This window comes from Haplochromis burtoni, unplaced genomic scaffold (genome assembly GCF_018398535.1).
Source record: "Haplochromis burtoni strain Fernald_Lab_line unplaced genomic scaffold, NCSU_Asbu1 Contig_8, whole genome shotgun sequence".
In the NCBI taxonomy this organism is placed as follows: Eukaryota; Metazoa; Chordata; class Actinopteri; order Cichliformes; family Cichlidae; genus Haplochromis; species Haplochromis burtoni.
Window position 1 is genome coordinate 3,032,074 of NW_024582369.1, and position 26,566 is coordinate 3,058,639.

Consider the following 26,566-nt stretch of genomic DNA (forward strand, 5'->3'; position numbering starts at 1 on the left):
AAGCGCGTCCAGCATTTTAGGACGTTTGCAGGATTTTATGGGATTTTAACTATCATTACCTGCTTCTGTACGCTCTCTGTTACACACAATCACAAACAATAGTATAAAAACATGCCGTAAGCATTTCTAGCTGTAGAAAAAAGGTCAAATAAGAAATATTACAAAATATAAAATATTTTTAATATTCAAAACATTTGAAGTAGTTTTTCACGTCTTCGAATATTTTTTTTAAATATAACGTTTAACTGTGTGTGTTGTAAAACTAGCGGAAAAAAACATTTTTGACTAATGAATTTTGACTGCGCGTTCACTGTCAGTTCGGATTGGACCAACTAACGGATTGGATCAAATAACGTGCGGACTTCAAGTAAAATTAATTCTAATACAAAAAATACCTTTTGTGTTATGTTTACAAAATATTGTGCCATAAAGTAAAATAACTGTATGTCTTGGGGGTGAATTTGTGTTATTTTAATTGCATAAACTGCAGTATACACCCGTGTGCCGAAGATAAGATGGTTTGACCCAAAACCTTGATCTGCCAATACGTACGCTGAACACAGAGTGGTTGGACGGTGGGGTAGCCTCTGGTTTCTTACGCGATATTTGCCACATTTGCTCTATGTATATACCTTGTCGCTGTTTAAACTTTTTTCAGCAAAGGTAGGACGTCGGGAAAGCAGGAAACGTTCAAGTAAAACTGTCCGCTCATATATTTCGAAAGGTTTACCATACGGGCTGTGCGGCGCTCTTGGGCTTGCAAGAACCAACTGCACCTTTTATCCAGCAACTTCATCTGGTTACGCTAATGAACTGAATTCACTGCACAGCTTGAAACTGAGTTTTGGTTTTTTTTTTGTTTTTTAACAAATAGGTGATTTTAAAGGTTTTCTTACAACTTGCCTAAAGTGAGTTAATAGGATATTGTAATGCTAACAGTGAAGGTGTAATTACACTTGCAACATGGCTGCTACTCGAACGGCAGAGGGAAAAGTTTAACACTGACGTGGGAGAAGCTTAACGTCAGTGCGACTTGGTACGCGAGTTGTTGTCCACATAATAAAGTCGTAAGCAGTCGCCCCGTAGTCCGGCAACAGTATCCCCCCGGACTCTCAAACCAGTGGCTGAACCGAGAGAGAGACGCCTCCTCCTCCTCTTCGTCGTCCTCCTCCTCCTCCGTAGTCACCGACGTTAGTCACTGCAGTGGACTTTGTGGGGAAACTGTGGTGTCTTCCTCTCCATCGCAGACTGTGGTGGCGTTAAAGGACTTATCATCTGGGAGCTGCTTGTGTTTCGAGCTAAGATGCATTTTTCCATACCCGACACAGAGGTTCGTTCGGGAGAAAACGGTTCGACCTACGTGGTAAGCACGACGTTTCTTTTTTGTTGTTGTTGTTGTACCCGCTTTAACCACAGACTGTTAATGCTTGTTTCAGCTGCCCACATGTCGAGCTAATGTCAGTGCGGCACGGGCTCCAGTGTTTACTGTGCACAAATTATTGGGAAGGCGGAACTGCTGGGTTATAAATCAGCTATAAACATTACTGTGTAATCATGCCATTTATGCTTGGCATAGGTGAATAAAAACTTGATTTGTTGTATTAAAATTTGAGCAAATTGGGCAAAAATTATTTTAGCATGATTCTTTGAGACATCAACAGAAAAGTAATGTGGCTTTTATCATGTTCAACACAGTTTCTGCCACTTTACCTTCATCTGGCGGAGAAAATTAGTTCTACAGTATAAACGTATAGCATCATTATGCCATGTCTGAAGTTTAACACACTGTGATTTACCCTCAAAGCTTTATGCACAAACTTGCATGTGTCCCAGTCTCTTTATAGGCTCAAATCAGCCACAACAAAGTCTCTTTTGTTTTAAAGGTTTGAGCCAGCACCTAAATTCTTAGTGAGATTTGAGGTTTGCTTACCATGATGTTGCCATCTCCCGTGTTATTTAGAAAAAGAGAATACAGCCAGCATTGCTTTAACTTCATCCCTTAACTAGCAGTTATATATATCAGTCTAAACTATGGTAGTCTTCAAAGCACATTGGGAGCTGCAGCATAATCTTTATGTTTATTTTCTTCTTTCTGTTTCTTATTGTGTTTAATGTTGTTTGAAACATGAATTACCATTGTGCTTTGCTGTGTTCTGAAGGTAGCCTTTGTGAAGGTTGATCAAGGACAGCCGTAATAGCACCATTTTCTTTGCTATTTATGAAAAACCCAGTGACTGACAGTCAGGATACATTGTATTAATGTTTGCCAGATGTAGTGTTTATTTCTCAAAGTTTGCATCAACTCAAAAGATTTCTTCCTTGTGTTGCTTGATTATTTGGACAGAGACGATAAATATGATCTATTGGTGATTGCAAGTTGCCAGAAAACTGCTTGGGTTCAAGTTGAGATGGATAATGATTTTAAAGATGTCATTATGAATTGTGCTTCCATTCCTCATCCATTTTCTTATTTGTTCCTTGCAGTAGGCCTTTGCAGGTTTATGGCATAAGTACAACAGTTTCATTACTTCTGAACACAGAGTAGAAAAAAGGTTTGCATCTGACTCAGATGTGCAAGAGCTCCACTGCCAGGAGTGGGACGTCATTGTTTAGCAATGTGCGACTGTCAGAAAACCTTGACAGCATCGATGAATGGAACTGGAAAGCTCAGAGCTCTGATGGATCAGATCATTTGGAACCTGTTCTCGGTTCCCAAGTTTGCTTCTCATGTGTTGATGTCGTGCAACAAATAATTAATAATTCAGGATTTTTATAGAAAACAGTGTCTATAGTATTTATTAAAAGTGTTTTTGTGTCAGGTCCCTTTGTCCTGTGTGTGTGTGTGTGTGTGTGTGTGTGTGTGTGTGTGTGTGTGTGTGTGTGTACTTAAAAAACACAAACACTGCATCATGTATGTGTGTGTGTGTGTACTTAAAAAACACAAACACTGCATCATCTGATTTTAATGTAACATTACTCTGGCTGCTCTCAGTGTCATACACCTGTAAATGAGTATTTTCCATTTTGACTGTGTATTTGGAAGAAAGTCTTGGAGTAGGTATAATAATGTTTGAATTGGCACAGAATTAGGAAATAAACATAAAAAGCTTTGCAAGAGAAGTAGTGGACATGTCGAATAATTCAGAATTATTTCCCTCTTTACAATGTTCTCCACACGTTCCTCACTGATGTCGTTCTCTGACGTATCTCTACTTAACCAAGCACATTTTTAGCCTGTACTCCAGTAGGAAAAGCAAAGGCCTTTCACCTCTCAGCTGGGAGTCCTGTGACTGTCACTGTGACCTTCCCATAACCAGCTGAAAGGAAGGGACTTTGCTTGATTGTAACACTGAGAGATGGGTTGTGTACCTTGGAACCAGTAAGCCGCAGAATTTGCCACGTTTGCAAAGGGCTTTCTTAGAATTAAAAAGGCCTCTTTTTTATGGCAGTGTTCCTGGGTTGTTGTTTTTTTCCGCTATTACACTTCTGCCTTTTTTTCAACCTAATTTTTTTTAGTGTTTGTGGATATGAGAACAAGAGACTTTGGTGTTATATTAAGTGACGATAACGCATTTACTCAGGATGAGGAACAGGTTTAGACTTAGCTCTAAACTAGTTCATTATTCATTATTCAAAGTCTGTGTTACTTTGGTTTTTGTTTTGTTTTTTGAAACCATGAAAGCTGTGCTCAACAGTGTAGCTGTGTCAGTTGGCTCCATGTACTGAGCCAGATGTATAAACTTAGAGACACAGAGAGGTTCCCTAAAATGTGCTAACAGTAGCAGGTATCTTGGAAATCCTCTCACAGATACTGGTTCACAAGATTAGATCACATGGTTTTAGGGGTTAAAGTGGGCAGTGATGAAAAAAGTAAAAACACTGACAGTTTTGTTTCTAACAAGGGCGTCTCATATTAAATCTGGTCTTTCTCAGGACTGAACATTCAGTGTTTTGATCTGATTACAGCAATGGGATCAGACAGCATCTCACTCCTTTATTAAGAAACTTTATTATGACACAAATTTTAGATTAGCAGCTGGATTATGAAATCAAAAGCTTTTAAACATGATGAGGAACTAGGATCAAAATGTAACACTATTTAATACATTTGTAAGAGTTTGGGGTGCAGAAACAAAGATGAGTGTGGGAATATGGAGGAAAACATCTACAGCCTCTTGAACTGTCCCCAAGTTGAACTGCTTGTAGCCACCAAAAAAAAACTCGGGTATTTTTTTTTTTTTGTTGTTGTTGCACTTTTGCATTTTTAGAGCCAAGACATTCTGCATACTCATTCTTCCTTCCTGTCAGGATCCTGCCTACACAGACATATTTTTTTTTTGTCCAAGCCTTCCTCTTTTGCAAGAACAACTTTTGGCGTGATATTCTTGTTTTTCCCTTTGATTGTTTGTGCAGTTCAGCAAGAGAATGTAACATGTGCAGTCAGAAACTGTAAAATTCCTTTTGTGTGGACAGATGACCCGCCATGTTGACTGCAAGAATTAATTGAGATAGAAAGGGAAGAGGATTAAAGCACTACAGCAGTTTATGTCTTGATATCCAAATATGAAGTCTTCTCAGTGAGCTTGTTGTTCCCTTATCACTGTGCACAGCCTGCTGGAAGCTGATTGGGTTTCTTTGGGGGGGGGGGGGTTTAGCATATGAAGGAGGAAATAATAATTCTCAAATTCTTAAGAATAATTCTTCACACAATACTAATAGGATTATTCCATGTAGGTTGTTCTGTAATTGATGCATTACATTTTTATGTATATTTGGTTTACTATCGTACTTAATGACATGAAAAATTTCTTCCTTGCTTTCTGTGGCTGGCTCTCAACATGAAGGCAAGCAGATTTTTGGTCTGCTAGCTCCAAGTGGTTGTTTTGTGGAGGAGTTTTCAGTGACAGCTCCTGTCAAAACAAGCAAAGTGTCTCCAGAGAAGGAGTTAAAGATTCCACATGAAATACTTTCTCTCTATATTAAATGTCTGGATGAGGCAAACGAAGCGGTTTGGATTGAAAACTGTGCAGCAGGTTCTGTTTTCCTCTTTGGATGGAAGTCGCTGGAATATGATTGAATCCAGTTCACACTCCATTTGTTTGGTCTAAGAAAACAAAAGCCGAGGAAGCACACTGCAGTGGGATAATCAGATGAAATCAGTAGTGAAACTTGATGCTAAAGGTACAGGGTGGTAAATGCTGATTCTTCCAGCGTCTTTCAGCGGTTGTGGTTTTATTTCCTCCATGCAAACACAATGCCTCTGAAGTCACCAAATCACTGTTGGGTGTGCATTTAAAGAAACAAATTCAGCACTCGCTTTATGCTTTTTTTACATAGTCTTTGTCCTTATGTCTGTCCCCACAGGCCTACAACATCCATGTCAATGGTGTGCTGCACTGTCGGGTACGCTATAGCCAACTTCTTGGCCTCCATGAACAGGTAAGGTTTCAGCCATGTTAATATACCAACCACACTGTCAGTGTGCTTCAAAGCACGTTTTTATGTGTGGTGCTCTGACATAAATGCCATCACATCCACCCATGGTGACCTTTTACTCGTATTTGTGTCATACGGTCGATACGCCAGCCTCCCGTCACTTTAAATCATGACTACGATGCCTTGAAGTCTTTGGCTTCCGCTTTTCCAAGAGTTCCAGCTATTGGCTGTAAATAGACAGTATTATGGGGGAGGTGGGTGGGTGTGTGTGACATGGAAAGAATGTTCTTGGCCTTTCTTACACTTTACCTGCTGGAAAAAGGAATTTAATCTGAAAAAGAAATGTGGTGGGAAAGTGTTGAGTTGTCTGTTCTTGAGAGTTGTTTAGTCTCTGCCTCAGCTGAGCTTTACACACAGCCAGATTGATATTTCAGAGCTGTTAGTAGGCAATTAGTGTATTCAGTGTTTCACATGTGTTTTTCTTTCTTGTAAAGATGTGTTTTTAAGTGCTTTGTGCACTAAAATGTATACAACATCAAAAACATGGCCCTAAAGGAGTGCCCAATGCCCCTTTTGCTTATACACATTACAAACTAAGAGAGCTAGGGCCAAACTTTACAATCTCCATCCTCAACTCTGTGTTATCATCCTGACAGTTGCTGTTGCCTGGCAACAGGGAGTGGGAAAGACACACTCAAATCTTTAAGCATCAACCCCAAAGGGCTTCCTGTGGCATACTCATGACCCCAAAACACTCCACACTTGATTGTAGTGCACACACTCGTCTCAGTTATTGCTCAGAAAATTAGATTTTTTTTAAGTGCTTCTCATGTGTTTTCTCCTGTAAGGATTTGCAACACGGCAGAATCTGTGCTAGATTCAAATCCTGTTTAAAGCAAACAGTAAAAAACAGGACAAGCTCTGCCAAAAATGCTCCGCATGAGCTCACATGTATTTCAGATGTGACAGACTTTTATGAATCTGCAACCTGTGCTCGGTGTGTGTGGCTGTGAAAGCTTATTTGTATGTGTAACCAGTTGCTGCCTCTGGCATACTTAAAATACCACAGGGAAATATGCAGAGGTGAAAATCGCCTCTTTTCCTCTAGCACTCGCTGTGGTCTGCCTTCATCATAGCATACCTGCAGCAATATGCAGGTTAAAAATTAAACCACATAAAAGTGTTTGATTTTTAGATCAGACACCAAATGGTGTAAGACTTCAATGGTTCAAGCTACCAGTGCTCAGATGATAGAAAATGGAAAGAAATGAGTCAAGAAGCTGGAAGACAAAGTAAACTTGGAATGACTAGACATTCAGCGTTCCAGATGTGTTCGTGTGTTCGTGTGTCTGTGTCTGTGTTTGTTATGCACGGAAACTCTAGCAGCTAGCCGTTGAAACAGTGCTTAAAATAAACCTGTGATTCATCTCAAACAACCTCAATGTACCTCTTAGAAAAATTAATCCACAGATCTTTAATTCAGAAGACTGCTGTTCTATAGCAAAGTTATCATTTTTAATAGTTCAAACTTAAATCTCTTTTCAGTAATTATGGCTTTGTTAAAATAAGAATGTAGCTAGCAGACTGCTTGAACAAACTCTGTTTTCTCTTAAAACCAGAGAAATACTGGTTTTGCGAGGGTTTGTTTTTTCCAAGAGTGCCGACTCTTTGTTCCCTCCGAGCTTCACAACTTGTGGTTTGCATCAACAGATAAAGAAAGAATATGGAAGCAATGTGGTGCCTGCCTTCCCCCCAAAGAAGATCTTCACACTGACCCCTGCTGAGGTCGAACAGAGGAGAGAACAGCTGGAGAAATACATGCAAGCTAGTAAGTTATTCATGCAGAATAAACTTTTCACAGATGGCTTGTATTGTATTTCACTTCATTCAGATGCAGAGTGGTTGTTTAAACCAGTGTTTAAATTAGATAGTGTTTTTTAAGTTGCACACATTCCCTTCTTTAGTCGTTGTGTGTATAACGAGTCTGTGTTTTTAAAACAGAATATTTGCAGGACAAACACGGTTTCCTTGAGAGCTTTCCCCACAGCAATCACAAGAACAAGTTTGCTTGGTGTCTGCAGGGAGTCCAAACATGCACTGTTCTCTTCATGCCACATAAGTGTGAAAGAACTGTTAATCTGGGCATAGTGTCTGAGCAGGGACACTGATACAAAGCCTCAGTTGGGAGTGAAATGTTGACACACCTTATGAATAAAAATATCGAGACCCAGAATCTCAAAGCTGAAAGTGTCAGTAATTTAAATAATTTTTTATTGATTTGAATTTTTTAGTAAAGAGAGGTTTTTGTTTTTTTGGTTGGTTTTTTTGGAGGAAAAATACCCGGCTTTTGTACCATGAAGAATAATTAAAATCTTTGGCATGGTAAAACCAAGTGGAACACCTCGTGACAGTTTTAAAAGCTTATTTAGCATCAGGTCAGTAAACCCATTCAGAGTATTTCAATTCGAGAGGGTTTCGGCATATTACACGTTGTGCAAACAGGTCAAAGGTGAACTATCCAAGTACACACATACACAAATAAGTGCAACTGGCAGCAACATGGAGGGTTGGTTTTAATCCTTTCAAGCACTGGAAGTTACAGCAGAACAAGGGATCATTGTTTGAGTGCATATTTGCTCATAGTCTGGGAGCATACGCATTCAGGGTGTTCTTGGCTACAAGTTCACTAGGTTACATCATGGTTTTTGACATAGTTATGGAAAATAAACTGACGCAAACACAATATGCACTGATGCAGATGGCTTCAAAATTTCCCTTTTTGTCAAGTGGAGTTTGTGAAGTTAGTATACAGGATGACACACACATGCTCACACTTAGTCATATTGTATGTAATGTTAAATGCTCTGCTTTGCCACTGAAAACTGTGTCAGGAATAAATGAGAAGCCAAAGCAAAGGAGAGTTGTTCATTCAGCCTTTTATTTACTAAGTATGGTGTGTTGGAGCTGGTTAGTGGCAGTTAAGGTCGTTGATCCTTTTCCAGAGGTCAGCCCTTCTGTCATAAAGTTTTTATGCGCTAAGCTAAATTGCCTTTACAAATAACTTGGAAGGTATGACCTATTTCACAATAGCAAGCTCAAAAAGCAGAAAACTAAGAAATGGGAAGTGGCTCCACCTAAAAACATTGATGTTTATGAGTAACCCCCAAAATTGCATACCAACACCAGTTAGGCATTCATGTAGTTGTGTTACTTTCAATTATTGCTTTACTGTCCTTTGTTTTGTTTTGTTTTTTTTCAGTCCGTCAGGATCCCTTGCTTGGAGCCAGCGAGTTGTTCAACAGTTTCTTAAGGAAGGCCCAACAGGTTGGTGGTTATTTTATATCTAACCTGCATCAAGCTGTTGTCGGTCAATAGGTCTGAAAGGAGCAATGCACCTTATACTAAAGTGCTGAGGCAGTGATTTCTGCTTCACTAGTAATTACTTTGACATTGCGGTGAAATGAGGTAGTGCTGTTCTTGCTGTTTATCTATCGCAGCAGCACACATACACTTTCTTGGATTGTGTCATCTGTACTTGTAAGCTTCTGATTAGATGTGTCAGATCAAGACTGGCCTGCATGCTGAAACATGGAAAATGATAACATGAATCATGTAACAAGTCTTTTGTTAAACACAGCAACTTAGTTACTGTGTGTGTGTGTGTGTGTGTGTGTGTGTGTCTGTGTGAGAGACATCCAGCTCAAAACAAGCTTTTTCCATACCAAAAAATCTAAGCAGGTTTTCAGTTTAAGCTGATTCTATGTCATTTCAAATGGATGGTGTATTCATAACTTATTCATAGCAGGTTGCATCATTTAGTCTGTGACTTGCATTACCTGAGGCTGCAAATCCATTCAGATTCATCCATCTGCAGCCACATCGCACCCATTCTCCTGTTTTGTTTTTTTCTTCCGCCCTCTTCTCCTCTCAGATTAGCACATTAGAGTCAGTGTTTATGTCACTTCTCTCACGTACTGTGAGGAAAGCAGGTCTGGAATAGGAGATGACTTGCCTCCCAGTGTAGGCTTTTCATCTGTGCCTTCTGTGCTCTCAGAGACCCCCTGCTGTGGGAAAAGGGAAGATGATAGATGATTTAGCCAGGAAGACGAGAGAGAGAAGAAGCTGGAGTCATCCAGTTCAAGATTGCACCCTCAATATAAACGATGAGATTATTTAATCATCTTATCATACGTTTTTCTTTTCTTTTTTTTAATGCAGACTTGGTTTAATTAGTGTTAGAGGCCTTTTCTTACATAATGATATTGCTTTTACCTTTTTAAGTAAGCATTTTTGTTGAATGGTGCTTTTTTTTTTAAATTGTTTTGTAATGTGTAGTCAAATCGTGGCTTTTTTTTACAAGTTTGTTATCCAAAACAAAAGACTGTATGTAGCACTATATCCAATAAACATTTCCCTGCTTTTGAATATCTTTATGGAGTTTTTCCTTTTGACTGTCGCTTGGACAAAACAAGGCAACCCTTTAGTAAAGTTATGGTAAATATTTTCATATTTTCCAAACAGTATGTAGATAACAATCAATTACAAAGAAAATGAATGTGATCAGTATTGTCCAGTCCCCCAAAAAGTTAGTGAATAATTAAAGGTGATTTTAATAATTAAAAATATTTAATTACTCGTTATTGTGGACTGTTCATTGCACAGGTCCTATTCTTATATGCACTAAATAATTCCCATATGTGAGCCATTGCCTTTGTTCCTTCTCCATTTGAGTTAAACCTTAACATACTTTGAACATCTTTCAAGCTTTTATGTCAAAATTGACAGTAAAGATAAAAGTGATCAGACTGAATGGATTAAATTTTGTTTGAAGTGCATTATAAATTTGTGTTTGAGAAAATGTTACAGTGGAGGGTCATCCATTGTCGGAAAGGGTTTGGGGGGGGGAGGGGGTGGTTCCCCCTCTAACCAGACAGAGTTTTTCCATCTGTGTGGCTTGGTGTGATTTTTGTTGTTGACTGATGGGAATGAAAACATGTAGCTCACCCAGAAAGTTGAATTCAATCCTTTTGTTTCCTGTTGTTTCCACAGGAGACCCAGCAGATCCCCACAGAAGAGGTTGCAATAGATATTTGCCTCTGTAATGGCCAGAAGGTCACATTCAACATTCTCACATCATATAAGACAGAAGATGTTCTTGATGTAAGTGCTGGATGTTTAAAGTGAGAGTAAACATGTTTTTACTGTTTCGCACAGTACGGTGCTTTTTAAGTGCCATGTTTGTTGTAATCTTGCTTAGACAGAAAAATATTTACATGAAAAAACTATAAGTGAATACTGCTGTCAGCTCCATATCTTGATATAGTTAAAAGAAACTAAAGTCTTAAACTTTTATCTGTTTGGTTTAAACTTTTTTTTTTATTAGTTCTGTGTGTTTGGCTGGAGAGCACATGGACAAAATTCAGCCCTGAGGGCTGGAATTGGATGAACTAGATAAGTCTGCGCTGCTATTTCACTCAATTCCAATGCAGTGTGTTTGATCAGTGACCCATGCAGTAGCGTATATACCAGGACACTACCAGAATGTAGCGTATTTTAAATATTTATGTAGGCATCTAAGCAAGTTATAAATATTTTCATTGTAACCTGTGGCCATGTTTCAGTTCAGTTATTTAAAGTGTGGCCCATTGCTTATTTCATTTAAATCGGTATGGCCATCTCTGACCTAGAGGCATTTGAGCTCTTCATAACAGATCTGATAGACACCAGGGATTTGCCTCAGGCAAGCAATATTGCTTTACAATCTCCTGTGAGCTCTGAGGCACTACATACCATAAGTCAAATTAAGCCATGTTTATTTGTATAGCACCTCCTCAGTACAGCAATATTTCACGAAGCACTTTATGAAGTCTGGCCTACTTCAATCAAAACTAAGGAAAACTCGGAACACGACCAAGACAGATGGAAAGAAAACAAATCTAAGCACACTCTAAAGACACTTGATGGCATGATGAAAATACCCAACAGGCCTATTTAAGCTTTCAGGCCATAATCCCAAAAGAGCAATTACAATGTGCCAGTGAAACAAATATACTGTATTATTATCAAACAGCTTTATTATATGTGACTTGTTTTGTTGTTGTTGTTTTATTATTTTTTTAATAATCTGTGCGAGACATGGTGATGTCCAAACCATTCAGTATATGCACTTCACCTGTACTCTTTATTCACCATAAACACACACTAAAGTACACACTCTAACTCATCCCAGTAAACATGGTGATGCCTCAGTGGCGTGCACTTTGTCGATCTTGGCTGTAAATCAAACTTGTTTGAGTCTCTTATGAAAGTTTAACCACAGTTAACCTCTGATCAGAACAGCAGCTGTCAGAGCACACAGATGGTGTATATTTTAGTCAGGGTTTCTGCCTCAATGTAGTATTGCTTAATTATTTTACTAACTAAAATGCTAGATTTTTTGTTTGTTTGTTTGTTTTGTCTAGGCAGTTCAAAAACTCTACCAGTGGTTTGCATGTGGCTTTGTTTACCGTTAAATTATGAGAATTACAACTTCAAAACCAGAAATGTGTAAAATGTAAATAAAAAAAAAAATCTCATAAACCCACATTTTATTCACACAAGAGCACAGAAAACAAATCTGATTTTTAAACTGGGGCATATTGTTTCATTTGAATTGCCCATCTGCTAAGAACCACATCTACAAATCGCAGAACAATGTTAGAATAATGTTCCTTACTTTGTGAAAACTTTGAATATCTCATCATCTACAGTATATAATATCAAAAGATTTTAAGAATCTGGAGAAATTTCTTTGCTGTCTCTGGGCCAAAGCTAGATTAAAATAGACTGAATCTAAGTGGGAAACTGTTCTGTGGTCAGACGAAAAAAAAAAAAAGTAAAGTTCTTTTTTTGGTAAACACAGATGTTCTGGGTTAAAGATGAGACACCGTCTGGCTTGTTATCAAGGGTTAGTTGAAAAGCATTCATCTTTGATGGCGTGGAGGTGAATCAGTGCCTTTGGAATTGGCAGCTCTTAAATTGGGAAAAGCACCATTAATGCTGAACGGGTTATAGAACAACATATGCTCCCATCCAGATGTCCTTTTCAAGGAAGCTCTTGTATTTCAGTAAATATGTCAGCAATACTAAACTGCTTTGTGGAGTTCAGCAAAAATTCCACCACACCTGATGCCAAAAACATTAAAGGTCAAACTGTGGAATGTGAGCAGTTTTATCTATTTTATAGATCTTTTAGTCAGTTTAATCTTCTTTCCTTGGTGTCCTGATACGGTAACCTGTCTTTGAAGAACAGTAACAAACTGATGCAGTCAAACTAGTCAGAGAAGCTGATTGGCAAATTGCAGTTTAACCTAGTTAAACTATTTATATCAAACAGTTGCAGAAGATGACCATTAAGCAATCAGCCAAACAATGACTCCCACCCTTAGTAATTTCAGGTTTGCAGTCTCAAAGCATTACAGAAATGGCTTTGTCCCAGCTGCTATTAATCATCCGAATAAGCTATAGCAAATTGTCAACATAAGTATACTATTTATTTATTTTTAATGGAAGTCTATTTTTTTTTCTATTGTTTTTATCTCTTTGATTTTTTTTACCGGTAGTGTAGTATTTTTAATCTGCTCTTTTTTTAACCTTCTGAAAAATAAAGCTCTGATGAAACGATTGATTGAATGTTGCTGAAATTAAATGTTATTGTTTCTGCAGGCTGTTGCGACAAAGCTTGACCTCCCAGATGACCTTGTTGGTTACTTCAGTCTTTTCCTGGTTCGTGAAGGTGTGGATGGAAGTTTATCATGTAAGTTCAAAATCATAAAAACAGAGCCATAAAAGCAACTTGAACTTGTGCAGCATCCTCCCGTTTCTGTTATTGCTGGAAAGTTTTCTTTTGCGTGCTACATAAGCTGCAGAAATGTTCCCTGATAAGAATTGTAAAGTAAAGTAAATTGTAGCAAAAATCCATTTGAGCTGAAAGTGTAGTTTGCCAGCAAATGTTTTAAGGATTATCTCTCCAGCTAACAAGAGCCATAAAAAAGAGCCATCATTTATTACTGCTGATTATTTATGTTCTAGCTGGAATTCATTTCTCAGTAACCAAAAGAGACAATTCTCAGAAGACACAAATCACACAGAAATAAATGAAAGTTGGATTTTGGTGTAAACACTTGAACTTTCATTAAGAATTGCTAGAGAGTAGATTCCTGTGGAACCGCAGGGAACTTTATTCTGGCAACAAGAATACGGCTGAGTGTGTTTGTCTCTCTGTTCTGAGAAATACTTCAGTTTAGTTGAGGAAAAAAGAAAAGCTGTGTATCGCCTCTAGAGGGTTTATCTTGAATCCAAATTCTGCTGTATTTCTGTCTCTAACTAGAATGTATAATAAATTTTTTGGGGGGTGTTTTGACTCCCAGTGAGAGTCAGCTGTTTGCTGGCTGGTGCATGCAAAACATTTTGTAGTGCTGGAGTGTGAGTGCGCACAACATCCTTTTTGCAGTGTTCTTGGCTGAAATGCATGTTGTGGTTTACCAACAGTTCCAGAGTGGTACCACATTTACAGGCGTCTGATTAGTAAAGTTATTGTTTTTCCAGACTGCAAGAGGAGTGTTGACTTCCAGCACATTATAAATGTGTTTTGTTTTTGTTTTTTTAAAGTACGCTGTAAATGGAAATACACAATGATACTGTTTCAAGTCAGGGCAAAATCATTTTTTTGCCCATATACATTTTGTGAAGACTCTGTAGCAGTTAGCATGTGGTTTGTCCATTGTCTTTTTGTTGTCAATGTTACTTACAGGACCGCCTCAAAAGACCAAATGGCCACATCTCATGTGGCTCAGTTTCACTTGACGCACATCATTGCAAAGTATTAGCATTCACATTCATGTATACCCCAGTGACAGAGGAAGAGAGCCCTTTTAGGTCAAACCTCTCCACAGTCTGAGATTCTCATGGTTTCCACCTGTCACATGCTCGCCTCAGAGAGCATCGATACCAGGCTGGAAGTGAACCCAGATGAACTCAGAGGGGTCTGTATATTTTACAGACGTGTTGTTCATCCTGCCATTTAAATCTGAGGCTGAGTGATATGAAAAAGAAGAGGCATGTGCTAAATATGGCTAACAACGCAGCAGGTCATTGATCAAGCAGAACTGATGGTGGGATGATTGACATAACAGGATAATGAGAAAAATTCAGGCAGTAATTTCCCTGAGGTCGGAGTGTTAGTCAGGATATAATGTAAAATATTACGGACATGTTGAGAAGAGCCAGGATGTGGTTTGAATTAGTGCTGCTCTCATTTGCTTTTTGTGGCATTTTTAGCTTTCCAGAGATGATTTATTTTGCTTAAAAATGTCCAATTACATGTTAAGTATTGAGTTTGTTTCTCTTTATGCCAGATAATTTTCAACATCAAAGTAACCACTCTGTGTTTCTGTTTTCAGTACACAGCCCCTCTGCCCATAAAAAAGACAGAATACACTTTTATAAACCTAATGGTAAACTAAAGGGCTCTTTAGTCATCTCATTTGTGTGTATTTGTGTGTGTGCACTGAGCACATTCATTGATGGGTGAAAACAAAGTAGCAGCAGCAACGACCTTCAGTCTGCTTCACTCTCCTTAGGGAACTGACTGCAATAAAACAGCTGCAGATTCTGGGTGCATGTACACAAGAGCCCTTTTAAAAAAGTATTGTCAAACACACACATTTTACCACAAGTTTTATCCTGCTGGGGCCTGCACAGATGGTGTCTTCCCCGTTGTAGACATTGTTATCCATATCTTTGGTACCTGAGCTACATTTCTGGTAAATTCTGCTTTTTTTTTCCTCTTTCAGTTGTGCGGAAGTTGCAAGAATTTGAGCTGCCCTATGTATCCATTACCAGCTCGCGGAGCTCAGAATTTCACATAGTCTTACGGAAAAGGTATGTACCTCCTCTTGTTCACATTATGAGTATGAATCTGATCATGTCTTGTTTTCTTTATCTGTGGTAAAGCTCTTGGTGTAGACATGTCAAAAGAGAAGGTTAAAGATGGGCTGCTAGAAAGGTTACCTTTTTTGTTGTCAGGGAGAATGATGATCATGACCTGACAGTAAGTGGGTTTGGTCCAGAAAATGTAATGAAATGACAATAAATTCTACATCTACTTAAATTTCACCACTTTGCAGTTTGTCTTTGCAGTAGGTATTCCTTACAGCTACAGCGTCTACAACAATCAGTTGCACTGATCCAACAAGTTAATCTTTGAACCAGAACTAAACCAAAACATTAAAGGACAAAATAACTGCAAACAAATTTATATTATATTTTATCTTGCTATAGATTTCATTTCATTCATTTACCCTTGGTGCAGAATGCCTGTTGCAATTTCTAACATCTTCGTTACCAATTAACTGGATAACCAGAGTTCTGATAAATCATTTACTCTGAGATTTAAACTTGTTCTTGGGGTTCATCGATTACCAGCTTTCGCTTTTTTATTTACACAAAATTTAGCCTGAAAATAAACAAATAGATTCAAACATTTTATATAATTGAACTTCTCATTTCACGAAAGTCACATTTCCAACGACTGTTGTGCTGCATCAGTGTTTTGTTTAGTTTTTTTCGGGTTTATAATTTATTTGACTGGGTCAGGGTTCAATAAACATCAGAGGAAACTAAATGTCAGCACAAGAAATGCATCAACAGTGTTTTTTGCTGCAGACATCTGTATTACTTTTCAATTAACAGAAAAACCCACTGAGTCTGAGCTGTTGGTGTGGAGAGCAGTGCACCAGGAATTGCATGTGTCACAAAAACTGGGGAAAAGGTGATAGAATTAGTCTTAATGTTGTTCTATTTGAGAGAAACAGCTAAATAAACGAGAAAATACTAACTGCTCATTCAGTTTCAAGCCTACAGTCCAGTCCGCTGATTTGTCCGCTTTTTGTCAAGATAACTTTTATCTGCTTCCTCCTTTTTCTTTTCCTTCATTATTCTGCCTCCTGTGGACTCTGGAGGTACACAGGATGTTTACTTTCTTTCTGCCTCAAGGAAAGTCTCAGTCCTGCTGACCTAGTTTCGCTGTGGAGTGTAGAAGAGTGAGGGGAAGAGTAAACGTAGAACTAACAAGTGGCGGTGGAGAAAAAACAGACCCCCCAGTATGAGATCCAGACGAAGAGGGAGAATGTAGGGAAGAAAACTACTGAAAACCTAAAATGTATGATGCAGTTCTCCATTGCCAAGCTTTATTCAAAGCATCTACAAAATGAATACAGGATTATGAAAAACAGTCAAGGTTAGTGAGCGGTACAATATAGTTTATATACTAGTAAGATTGTAGCTTTATGGTATTTTCAGTCTTTGTATGCGGTAAAGAAGATCCAGGAGGTGGTTTGAACCACTTCAACAAGCAAAACTATTTCTCTCAACAGGGTCTTTAAGTGCACTTTCCATTACATCTGATGAGACAAAATAAAAGGACTCACCAAACACAGTGCTTCTGATTCCACCACCCATACTCTCTTGCTCCCTTTCACCGCCCTACGTTTTACTGGTCGTTTTTGAATTGCGGATGTGGCCAAGTAGCTTAACATTTCCTCAAACAACTGCTCTATTCAACTGCTCCTAATAGCACCCCAGCCAAGCGCCTACATGTTAAATTTCACACCTTTGCGCCAAACTGTTGGGAAACATGAGCACAAGGACGATTTTATTTAAGAACAAACGTAAATACAAAATGTAACTGGGGCAGGAAAAATGCCTCAGTTGTGGTGTAAAGAAAGTGTTTGCTTAAGACATTTCACAACCAGCAGTGAGGAAGTGACACATCTAAATTGTATACTGTTGTTCTGGGTGTTTTTAAAAACATAGACCCAGATCTGATTCGTCTGTCTCAGTCAGATAGAATTTTTTTGAATTTCTTTTTCAACATCATGTTCTGATTTTCAAGCTGGCCTCGGGCTCCCACACATCTCTTTGCACAAACGTACAAGCAGTACTTCTAATATTGCCACAGTGCTGTGTGGAAATTATACCATTTCACTCACATCCTTTCAAACTCAGCTGCAAATAATTCTTGAGGTGAATGTTTACATGCCTTACTCACTGACTGAGCTGATTTCTCCATAAGTCACTCATTTCATGGATGGAGTTTGACTGTACACCGGACAGACGTCTCCATTGTCTTGTATTGATAAATACATAGTCCATAGAAATAGGTTTGTTAATGGGTTAATGCATTGTATTGCATGGTACAAAGTCCATGTGATGTGAATAGGGCTTATAGTAGACAGTGAATTGATGGCTAGCAGTCTTTTGTTCTCTGTCCTGCTCCTTGCACGTTTAGTTTATGGTATCAGTCTGATCTGAAACAAATAGTAGCATCATCAGTATTAAGAATGCAGCTGACTCCTTTCTGCTGCATGTACATGCATGTTAGAAAAGACCAACTATTTAAAAGCCGACATTTTGGCAGTTGACTGGTCTGGAGCATTCAGGTGTGTTAACACAATGCCCTAATCTTCCCAGGAGTGTACAACCCAGCAAAATTCACCCTGAGGCCAGATTGTTCATGGTCAGAAAAACTGCAAAAAAAAAAACCAAAAACCAAGAGCTATATCTCAGACTCTCTACACCAAAGTATTCTAGAGTGTGGGGCCATCTGTCTGACAGCTAAAGCTCGGCTAAAATTGGCGTTCGCAACAAGAGAAAAATCCCAAGCACAGCAGTAAATCTACAACAAAATCAAGATGTTGCAATGGCCCAGTCAAAGTCCAGAACTGAAGCTTATTGGATTGCTGTTGCAGGAGGCTAATAGCGGTGAATAAACTATTGAACTGAAGCAGTGTTGTTAGGAAGAGTAGGCCAAAATTCCTTCACAATGATTCCAGAGTCATACAGAAAATGATTACTTCAGGTTATTGCTGCCAAAGTTTTTCACATGACTACAGTACCCCCCTTAGCTCTCTTCAAATCACTCAAAGTTGACAATCAGGCTGTGTTAATTCTGCTTTATTTGACACTGTCTTATTTTTTTTGTCTCTTCAGCTACTGGGACATGGCATATGATAGTGATGTAATGGAAAACAGAGTTGGCCTGAATTTGCTTTATGCTCAGGTAAGAGGCTTCATCACTTAGGTAAACCAGACACTGTTTTAAATTAAACTCCCGCTGAGATGTGCACCCAAGCAGAAAATTTAAATTAGACTTGATTGTATTTGTTTCCAGATTGCATCTGTTGTATTTTATTGAGCTTGCTTGGTGCCAGCCTCTCACCAAGAAAACTGAATCAGCAGCTGCTTCATCTTTTGGTTGCCAAATGCTTTTGTGCATCCCCTGGGAACATCCATTATCGAAATATTGGTGTCAGCTTGTTTTAACATTGCAACACCTTGAATCCTCTCTGCGTCCCTCTTTCAGAAGAGATGTCCTTCCTATTATAGTAACTTCCCTCTGCTGTAACAGTTGTCTGATTTTATTAAGCATTTTCGGGGCGGCAAGTTTGATTAGAATCTGTAACCTCTGAGCGTTGCCTCTGCGAAGCAGTATAGTGCCAACGAGCTTGTGCTTTTGTGCATATTTTGTTGAGCTGCACTGTTAACATGGCGTTTTTAGTGTTGTTTCTCCTAGCAAAGGAAACTCATTGACCTGAATTATTGTATTTGTCTGTGTAGAAAAATAAACTTCCTGTTTGTTGCTTCACCAGACAGTATCTGACATTGAGCGAGGCTGGATACTCGTCAACAAAGACCAGCACAGGCAGCTCAAATCGTTGCAGGAAAAAGGCTCTAAGAAAGAAGTAAGCAAGGGTGCCTCTTTTTGACGTTTCTGCCATTTGAATTTTCTTTGCCAGTTGTCACTTAAATCCAGCTGATGCTCAGAAATGTCCTTGTGCTAGGACAAATCTGTAGACCACGGAGAATACTCCCTCTAGTGAATTCCATGTTATGCAATTAACCTAGTTTGCCCCATAATATGAATTTTTAAACACATCCCAGGAGAGAATTTCAGAATTTTCTATCAGGGATTAGGTACGCCTAAAAAAATGACATCTAAAAATTGTTTGGTTGTTGTTGTTTTTTTCTTTTCTTTTTTTCCTCAGTTCATCCATCTAGGCCAGACCCTCAAATATTATGGCTATATTAAGTTTGACCCTTGTGTCACTGACTTCCCCGAGAAGGGCTGCCAAGTCATCGTCAGCGCCGGAAACAATGAGCTCAACTTCCATGTCAAGCTGCCTAATGAACAGATGAAAGAGGGGAGCTTCAAAGTTACTCGCATGAGGTGCTGGCGAATCACATCTTCTGTAAGTGGAAGCGTGAATGCATGAGAGTTTAAGTGTACCTTTATTTTATCAAGATGAAGGCCCTCCTGTTTCTAAAGTGGCCTATTGGCATTGCACCAGAAACAAACCATAGTTAGTTTTTTAGCATTAACAGCTAGCTAAAAATGCTTACCTCCACACCATCCATCGTCATCAGTCCAATTACCCAAACACACAGCCCACACAAGGATAGTGCTGAATTGATCTTTTGTATCGATTAACACCTAAAACAGTATTTGAACTGCAAATTGTCTGCTGGGAAAAGCAGATTCATGCATTGAGGGGAAGTACTTCCACACCTCTGTAAACAGTTACATGTGTTGAAAAAAGTGTAAATGTCAAGTTTTATTTCTCGCGCGTTTCTTTAATACACTGAATTCAAAGTAAAACACCAGATAGTACATGCACGCTTCAGTTTTATCTCAGTAGGGTTTTTTTTTCATATTTCAAGCCAGTTTTTGCTTTTAGTCTTTTTACCCTCAGACATGATGCAGTCTCTTCAGGCAATCACAGCAACCACTTGTCTCAGCCTGGTCTTCTGCTTGTTTTTCATGCCTTTGAATTAATGCTGCCACTTCCTTCAGTAAGTAATAAAGTAATATCAATGTGTCATGTCCACTGGCTGCTATGGTATTAAGGTGGAGTACTTCTGGTCATGAGCTGTTCCTCCTCCATGCTTCCTCTTTCAGTCAGTGAATGAAACTATTTTTATCATTAGTCTGTTGAACTTTGTTAAAGCATACCACTTGTACAGTCTCTTCTTTACCTTTTATATTAACAGAAAACTCAAAATCAGTCTAAATGTCAACTCTGCATCATCTGAGCCATCTGTGAGTTCCTTGTAAATGTTGTGATGGTGAAATCATTTACTAGCTGAGTGTTTTTGCTTCTTGGCTACTTTGTCTTTTCAAGTGCTGTATCTCACACACAGTTCTTTGTACTTGGAAATTTAATGCATTTTATCCATTATCTTATTCTGAAGTGTGCTGAAGTGCAGAAAAAACTCAAAAAAGCTATCAGACAGTACTAACAGCTCCAGTAACACTGAATTAAACCCATTGAAAGTGTGGGTTTTTTTGGGTGGTGAGTCTAATGAAAGCGTAATGGTGCTACATCACACACCAAAGATTTACGAGTTAATCCATGAAGGTTCTGTTTCAACTGTGACATTAAATCAATTGATCAGCATGAGATGTTGCCAGAGTCCCTCGAGCATATGACTGGAATTGATTGATCAGGCTAACATATTGCTGGTCCAATGCCCAGCATTTAATGAGTGTTATCTGTTGCATTGATGGTGGGGGGGGGAAGGAACAAAAACCGTCTCTTGTTGTCATTTCCTCAAATGTTACAGACTGAGTCTCTCTCAACTGGGCGTCTGTCTCAGCAAAAAAACAAAAACATTTGGTTTGTGTGGGCAGCTACAGATTCCAGTTTAGGTTGAAGGTATCGATTTTGGAGCAGGAGGTTCCTTCTTGGTCAGCACTCTCTCAGTCTGTGACAATGTACATTCAGTTTTAACTCATTAAAGGACCTTCATTGTAGGACATTGTAGGACCTTCAGCACCACATATTGAAAGATTTCAGTGAGTGCATGTATATTTAAGCCTATATCTAAACTTTTAACCCTCTGTGGATTAGAGAGGTTATTAAAGCTGTATCCTGCATAATCATTCCACCATGGAAAAAGAACAGTTAAAGGTAATCATCAAAATTACCAATTATCATGATATTCATCCACATGATGAATAGATTTAAACTTCTAAACATAAGTTAGTTGTAGTTGTGGTAGATATTTGCAGACAGTGGCGTTAAGATAACAAAGACCGGGAATGTTGGAGAGTCTCATGTTTGTGATTGCGTCAGCGCTCGGCTATTTTTGTGCACAGATTGGATTGATGGTCTTATACCATCTTTTCTTTGCTGTATCACAAATACTAAACAATATTTAGTTTCAGCTATACAGATTTTGTTCTTTCTGTGCATTTTTCAAAATACATTTGATCCCCTTTTAAAAAGTTACAATTTCAAATGGGCTAAATTTAACTCATTAATTGGATTTTTGATTTTTTTTTTTTTTTACCTTATTTGACACTTCAGCTCTTAAGCCATCTAGAAAAACGGCTTGTTTTGGGAATGTAAAGCATCTCATTAACCAGTATTTGTCATGAACCGAAGTTCCGTACACAAGCTGGACCCAGAAGCAGAGACAACATGCACAGGAGTACGAAAAATAAACTTTATTTCAACTAAAGGTGTCCCGGAAGGGTCAAAGGAAAACACGCGAGAAACTAGAAAAACCAAGGGACCGGGGGATGAGTTACGCAGGAACGCTGTAATCGGGACTGTGGGAGGCTGCAACAGAAAGAGGAAGAGAGTTACTGGGAAGCAGGGAAATAGCAGCATACGTGGGGGAGAGTATGAGTCTTACAGTCAAAGCGGGGCCGTGGGAGCCGGAGGGAGGGGTGAGGGTCCGTGGGGGAGCTCCAGGAAAGTAGAGGTGATTGGTACCGGAGGCGATCCAAACTCCAGACGGGCAGGTGGACAGGCAGGTGGCTCAAAAACACACCGAGCTGTTACCTGAGCGCAAAGGAAAAGATTAGCGTTTGTTCAGGTAAATGAGGGTTTTCACAACCGCCTTCCCGTGGGTGTACGTTACTGGTGTGGAGCAGCTGGCTGGGCTGGATCAAATAGTCCACCTGATAATCGCCTGAGATGGAATGCAGGTGTGGAGTTAACAGCCACACCCGTGGGCGTGGGCATCCCATCAGCTCCTCGGACACCGGGCCGCGGACCATGACAGTATTGTGCATGGAACAGCTGAAATATGCATTTTTTGTGTGTTTGCACCCAATTGTAGCAGAACAGTCTATTTTACTACTGAGAAAAGCATTACTTGAGGCTCTACCCGCACAATTTCTGCTGCCATTTGAAAGATGGAACATTTAAATATGTCATTTGAATGGAGATGGGCAAAAAAGTTCACTTTTGTACTGCGTTTGTGTTTGAGCATTACAGTCATTATGTGTATCAAAGAAGCTTTTACAATTCTCTAAGAGTTAATGATGTGGACACGTGGCATCACATCTAAAATTGCAATGCATCCTAGCTTGTGTGTTACAGACTGAGCCCCCACACTGCCAGGCAGGGTGATTAATTCCTGAGCTCATTCTCAGAGGTCAGAGTCATTTAATGAGTCCTTTCCTTAGCAGCCAAATATTCAAAACATCTCATTTGTTGTAGCTCTGCAAGACCCCCCCTCCCCCATCCGTTGTAGCCAAATTACATTCGGAAGAACCCAAAATAAACACTTAGCATGTACATGTGTTTGTGCATCTGTGTCAGACCGTTGTTTGTCTTGCATTTTCACTACAGCTACATTCTGACCCAGAGAGGAAATGGTTTGTGAAGCAGTGAAGGGCAGACACTGCTTAAACGAGGAATGAGGGCTTATTTCTAGGGAGCGTAACACACCCATCACAAATATTTCTTTCATGTTATCTTTTAGCCTGCCTGTCATTTGTGATGCAGGAGTTCAAGAATAGCAGCTTAAGGAGAAGACATGCAGGGTAGAAAATGAGATTTAGCTCCAGCGACGGAGCTTATCCGCTTAATATTGAAAGTTTGATGCTGGTTGAAAAAATATTGAAATCGGTTTCTTTGTCATTCTCAAATGTAAACACAGTACAACAAATTGAAAGTGGAAGAAGGAAAAGGGCCACAACAGAATAAGCAAATCAGAAGTGGTCGATGATAACAGAAGGTGACTTTTTTTTGTCTTTGTTTTTGTCACTGCAGCAAGTTCCAATTGCCAACGGTACAACCAATCCCTGCAGCTCGGGTCAATTTGAAATCAAACTCGAGCTCTCCTTTGAGTACCTGATGAGCAAGGACCGCCTCCAGTGGGTCACCATCACCAGCGACCAGGTAGGAGGATGATGGATAGTTTCACTTTTATATAGATAAACTAGATCTTTTTTCTTTTTTTTTCATTAAAGATAATTTTTCCCTTTGTATTTAGAATTTTTTAGTTTCTTAAGGTACTGTACATAATCCTCTTTAGTGCTCATTGGATTACCTCAAAAATGCTGCGGCTCAAGGCTGAAAACAGCCGTGTTGTTTTGTTTTTTCATAGTTTAGCTGAGATTTTAAGGAGGTGTAACTGTAAGTTGCTTGCAGCTCATTATGCGGTCGGCCATTTTTAGTGCGTTTTGTTCTTTTTCAAACTATACAGGCTTGCTGCTTTATGTCTGACTGGTTTCTGTGTGGATGTGATTGCAGGCTATCATGATGAGTATCTGCCTCCAGTCTATGGTGGATGAATTAATGGTAAAGAAGTCCGGTGGCAGCATAAAAAAGGTTTGTGTTGACTGCATTTAACAACATTATGCCATCATTTTGTTTTCCATACATATCACAGCGTTTGTAAATGTATAAGTCGTTCATTTATAGCTTTGACATTTATTCTATTTCTTTTGACGTCTTCTGTCACATTTCAGATGCTGAGGAAACGACACAATGGCTCCATCCACCGGTCTGACAGTCAGCAAGCTGTGAAATCTTCCCCTCTACTGGTGAGAAACGGGATAGCATGCCAAGTTTTCTATTCTCAGCTGTAGCTTTTTTTTCTTGACTGTCTTTTTTTTTTTTTTTTTTCTTCCATGCTGCAGGACTCCCCTGATTCAAACCGTGAACAAATTGTCAAACTCTCAGTGAGTACCTTCTTTGTCGTTTTTACTGACTAGCTAATAAATATTCCAATAAATTAGCATCAGCTAAGCATTAATTATACTTATATTGATTATTCCATATAGACCAAGCTGACCTCAGTGTCTCTCAGAGGGGTCAGCGCCTCCAACTTGGCAAACAACATCAGCAACTATGCTTTCGAGGGAATCGGAGACGATGACCTGTAACCCACAATTCCCCTTCCTCCCCTACTCATTCCACTGTTAACGACAAAGATTACAAGCTGAGCTGAGCCGAGCCGAGCGGTCCACGCAGGCGTCCGATTCTGCAATATTGTAGCTACTTCCCGGAGAATTTGCTGCCTTAAGCTCTCATTTAATCTTTGACGGTGACCTTTCATGATTTAGACTCTGAAGGGTAATCTTGATTTGCATTTTAGTTACAATCATCATATCATCCAGCTCTCTTATTGAACTTATCATGTCATTAACGTACGTTATTCGAAGATCCTGGATTCTTCCCTGACTGGCTGCGTGTCCGTTTCCAACCAGAGAGCCAACTGTTTGGTTAGACCCGGCACTAGTGAAGATGCAGCAGAACTGGACGCAGTTGTTCTGGAAGTTACCAGGCATATTTCTGAGAATGTTCTCTTTAACTCAAAATGTAGAATATTTAGAGCAACTGCTTAGCTGCGTGACGATCAATGTTCGGCTTTGCTATATACCAAAATGCTTCCTCTGATGTCAGTGGTCCTCTTGTGCGTCATGCTACATGTGTGCCAAGTTAACAGAGATCATCAGCAGGGGTTCATTTTATATTAGACATTAGAGTCACATGTATTCAGATGTAGTTCGAGGCCTTAACTTGCTTTTTTTTTTTTTTAATATATAGTTTCTGGGGTCACCTTCTCACATGGGTTGAAACTAAAGAGATGTTAACTAGAATTTTGCAGAATTTAATGGATGGTTGATTTGGTTGAGCTGCTTGCACTTGCTGAACCCATCGTTTTTGCACAGTATAACCGGTGGAGATGAATGTTTGAGCATGAATTTATAAATGTGCGTAGGCTCTTACCCTGGGGGGCTCAGTAAATCCATCAGATTTTTTTTTTTAACAATTTTTTTTTAAAGGTTTCTCATAAATGCCAAATTATAGTTTACTAAAGCATTTTGCACAAAATAAACATTTTTAAAAAGTCACTTTTTATATTATGTACATGCAATTAAGTATTCTGAACATTTACTAATATCTTTATCATCTAGCTTATTGTAATCAGATCTAATGTAATCTAAGCTGTATGGAACAAAGTTTAAATGGACCAACATTTATCATGTTTACATAATGTTTTAGTTCAAATGGAAATTGTTTACAAATTTTTGCATCTGATTTTGATTTGTGTTGTTCTTTTTGGGGGGAGCGATGGCGTCGCGGGGCTTCAGTTCATTGTAATTTGTTCGTACGTTGTTCCAGTCATCTCAGAGGATTTGGTAAAAGGTGCTTTGATGAAGCGGCTAATGTGATCATAATTGCTGGAGTGAACAAAATTTTAAAGAGTGAACATATCCCACTTTTATAAGTGTGTTATTCCATTATTATTAATTTTAATTTTTTTTATTTTTTTGCTGTCAACTTGTCTTATTTCATGCCAGCAGATTTTAAAGACGCTAACTGTAAATCAGTGCCAACCTATCAACAGCTTTACTGTCACTTTTAGCCAGAACTGCAAACAAAAATGTTCTCAGTATAATTGTCTTGTTCTTTCACTGGTGTGATTCTTCTGTTCGGTTGCTTTCACTGTAGGGAGACACGGTCGCAGCGATTCATTTATATTTTCTCTGTTCCTGTCGATATGAAGTACACAAAGCTGCAAGGTCCTTGATGTTAGTGTATGTGTAGGTGCCAAATTTTTCTAATGTGCCGTTTTGTTTTGGTTTTTTTTCCTTTAGCATTGCTTTTATGAACGTTGTACCGTCTTGATACATTCCACTAATTTTCATGTTGATTTTTAGTGGTATGTTCAGTGACAGCTGTCGGTTCATTTGGTCATGATGCTTAAAATAAACTCTGAACTTCAACGATTATGTGTGGGTTTATTTTATTTATTATGTAACAGTCATCTTTTACCACCACTACTC

The 26,566-nt window shown here is 38.9% G+C and overlaps 1 protein-coding gene across 1 annotated transcript; it reads left to right on the forward strand.

Annotated features, from left to right (window-relative positions):
• Positions 1 to 537: 537 nt before the first annotated feature.
• On the forward strand, positions 538 to 26,506 carry snx17 (sorting nexin 17). Its single transcript, XM_005914400.3, has 15 exons — positions 538 to 1,363; positions 5,365 to 5,439; positions 7,147 to 7,264; positions 8,696 to 8,760; positions 10,486 to 10,596; positions 13,141 to 13,231; positions 15,270 to 15,357; positions 18,466 to 18,535; positions 19,125 to 19,217; positions 19,521 to 19,724; positions 23,541 to 23,669; positions 24,024 to 24,101; positions 24,242 to 24,316; positions 24,413 to 24,454; positions 24,557 to 26,506. The coding sequence occupies exons 1-15, from the start codon at positions 1,304 to 1,306 to the stop codon at positions 24,656 to 24,658; spliced, it is 1,401 nt and encodes a 466-aa protein (XP_005914462.1). The 5' UTR covers positions 538 to 1,303; the 3' UTR covers positions 24,659 to 26,506.
• Positions 26,507 to 26,566: the final 60 nt, after the last annotated feature.

What these genes read in the sequence shown, in the direction of transcription:
- snx17 (XM_005914400.3), top strand. Translation starts at nt 1,304, where the DNA reads ATGCATTTTTCCATACCCGACACAGAGGTTCGTTCGGGAGAAAACGGT. An exon ending in TGAATTTGCTTTATGCTCAG is followed by an intron (nt 18,536 to 19,124) that starts GTAAGAGGCTTC and finishes TTGCTTCACCAG; the next exon opens with ACAGTATCTGACATTGAGCG. An exon ending in CCGGTGGCAGCATAAAAAAG is followed by an intron (nt 24,102 to 24,241) that starts GTTTGTGTTGAC and finishes GTCACATTTCAG; the next exon opens with ATGCTGAGGAAACGACACAA.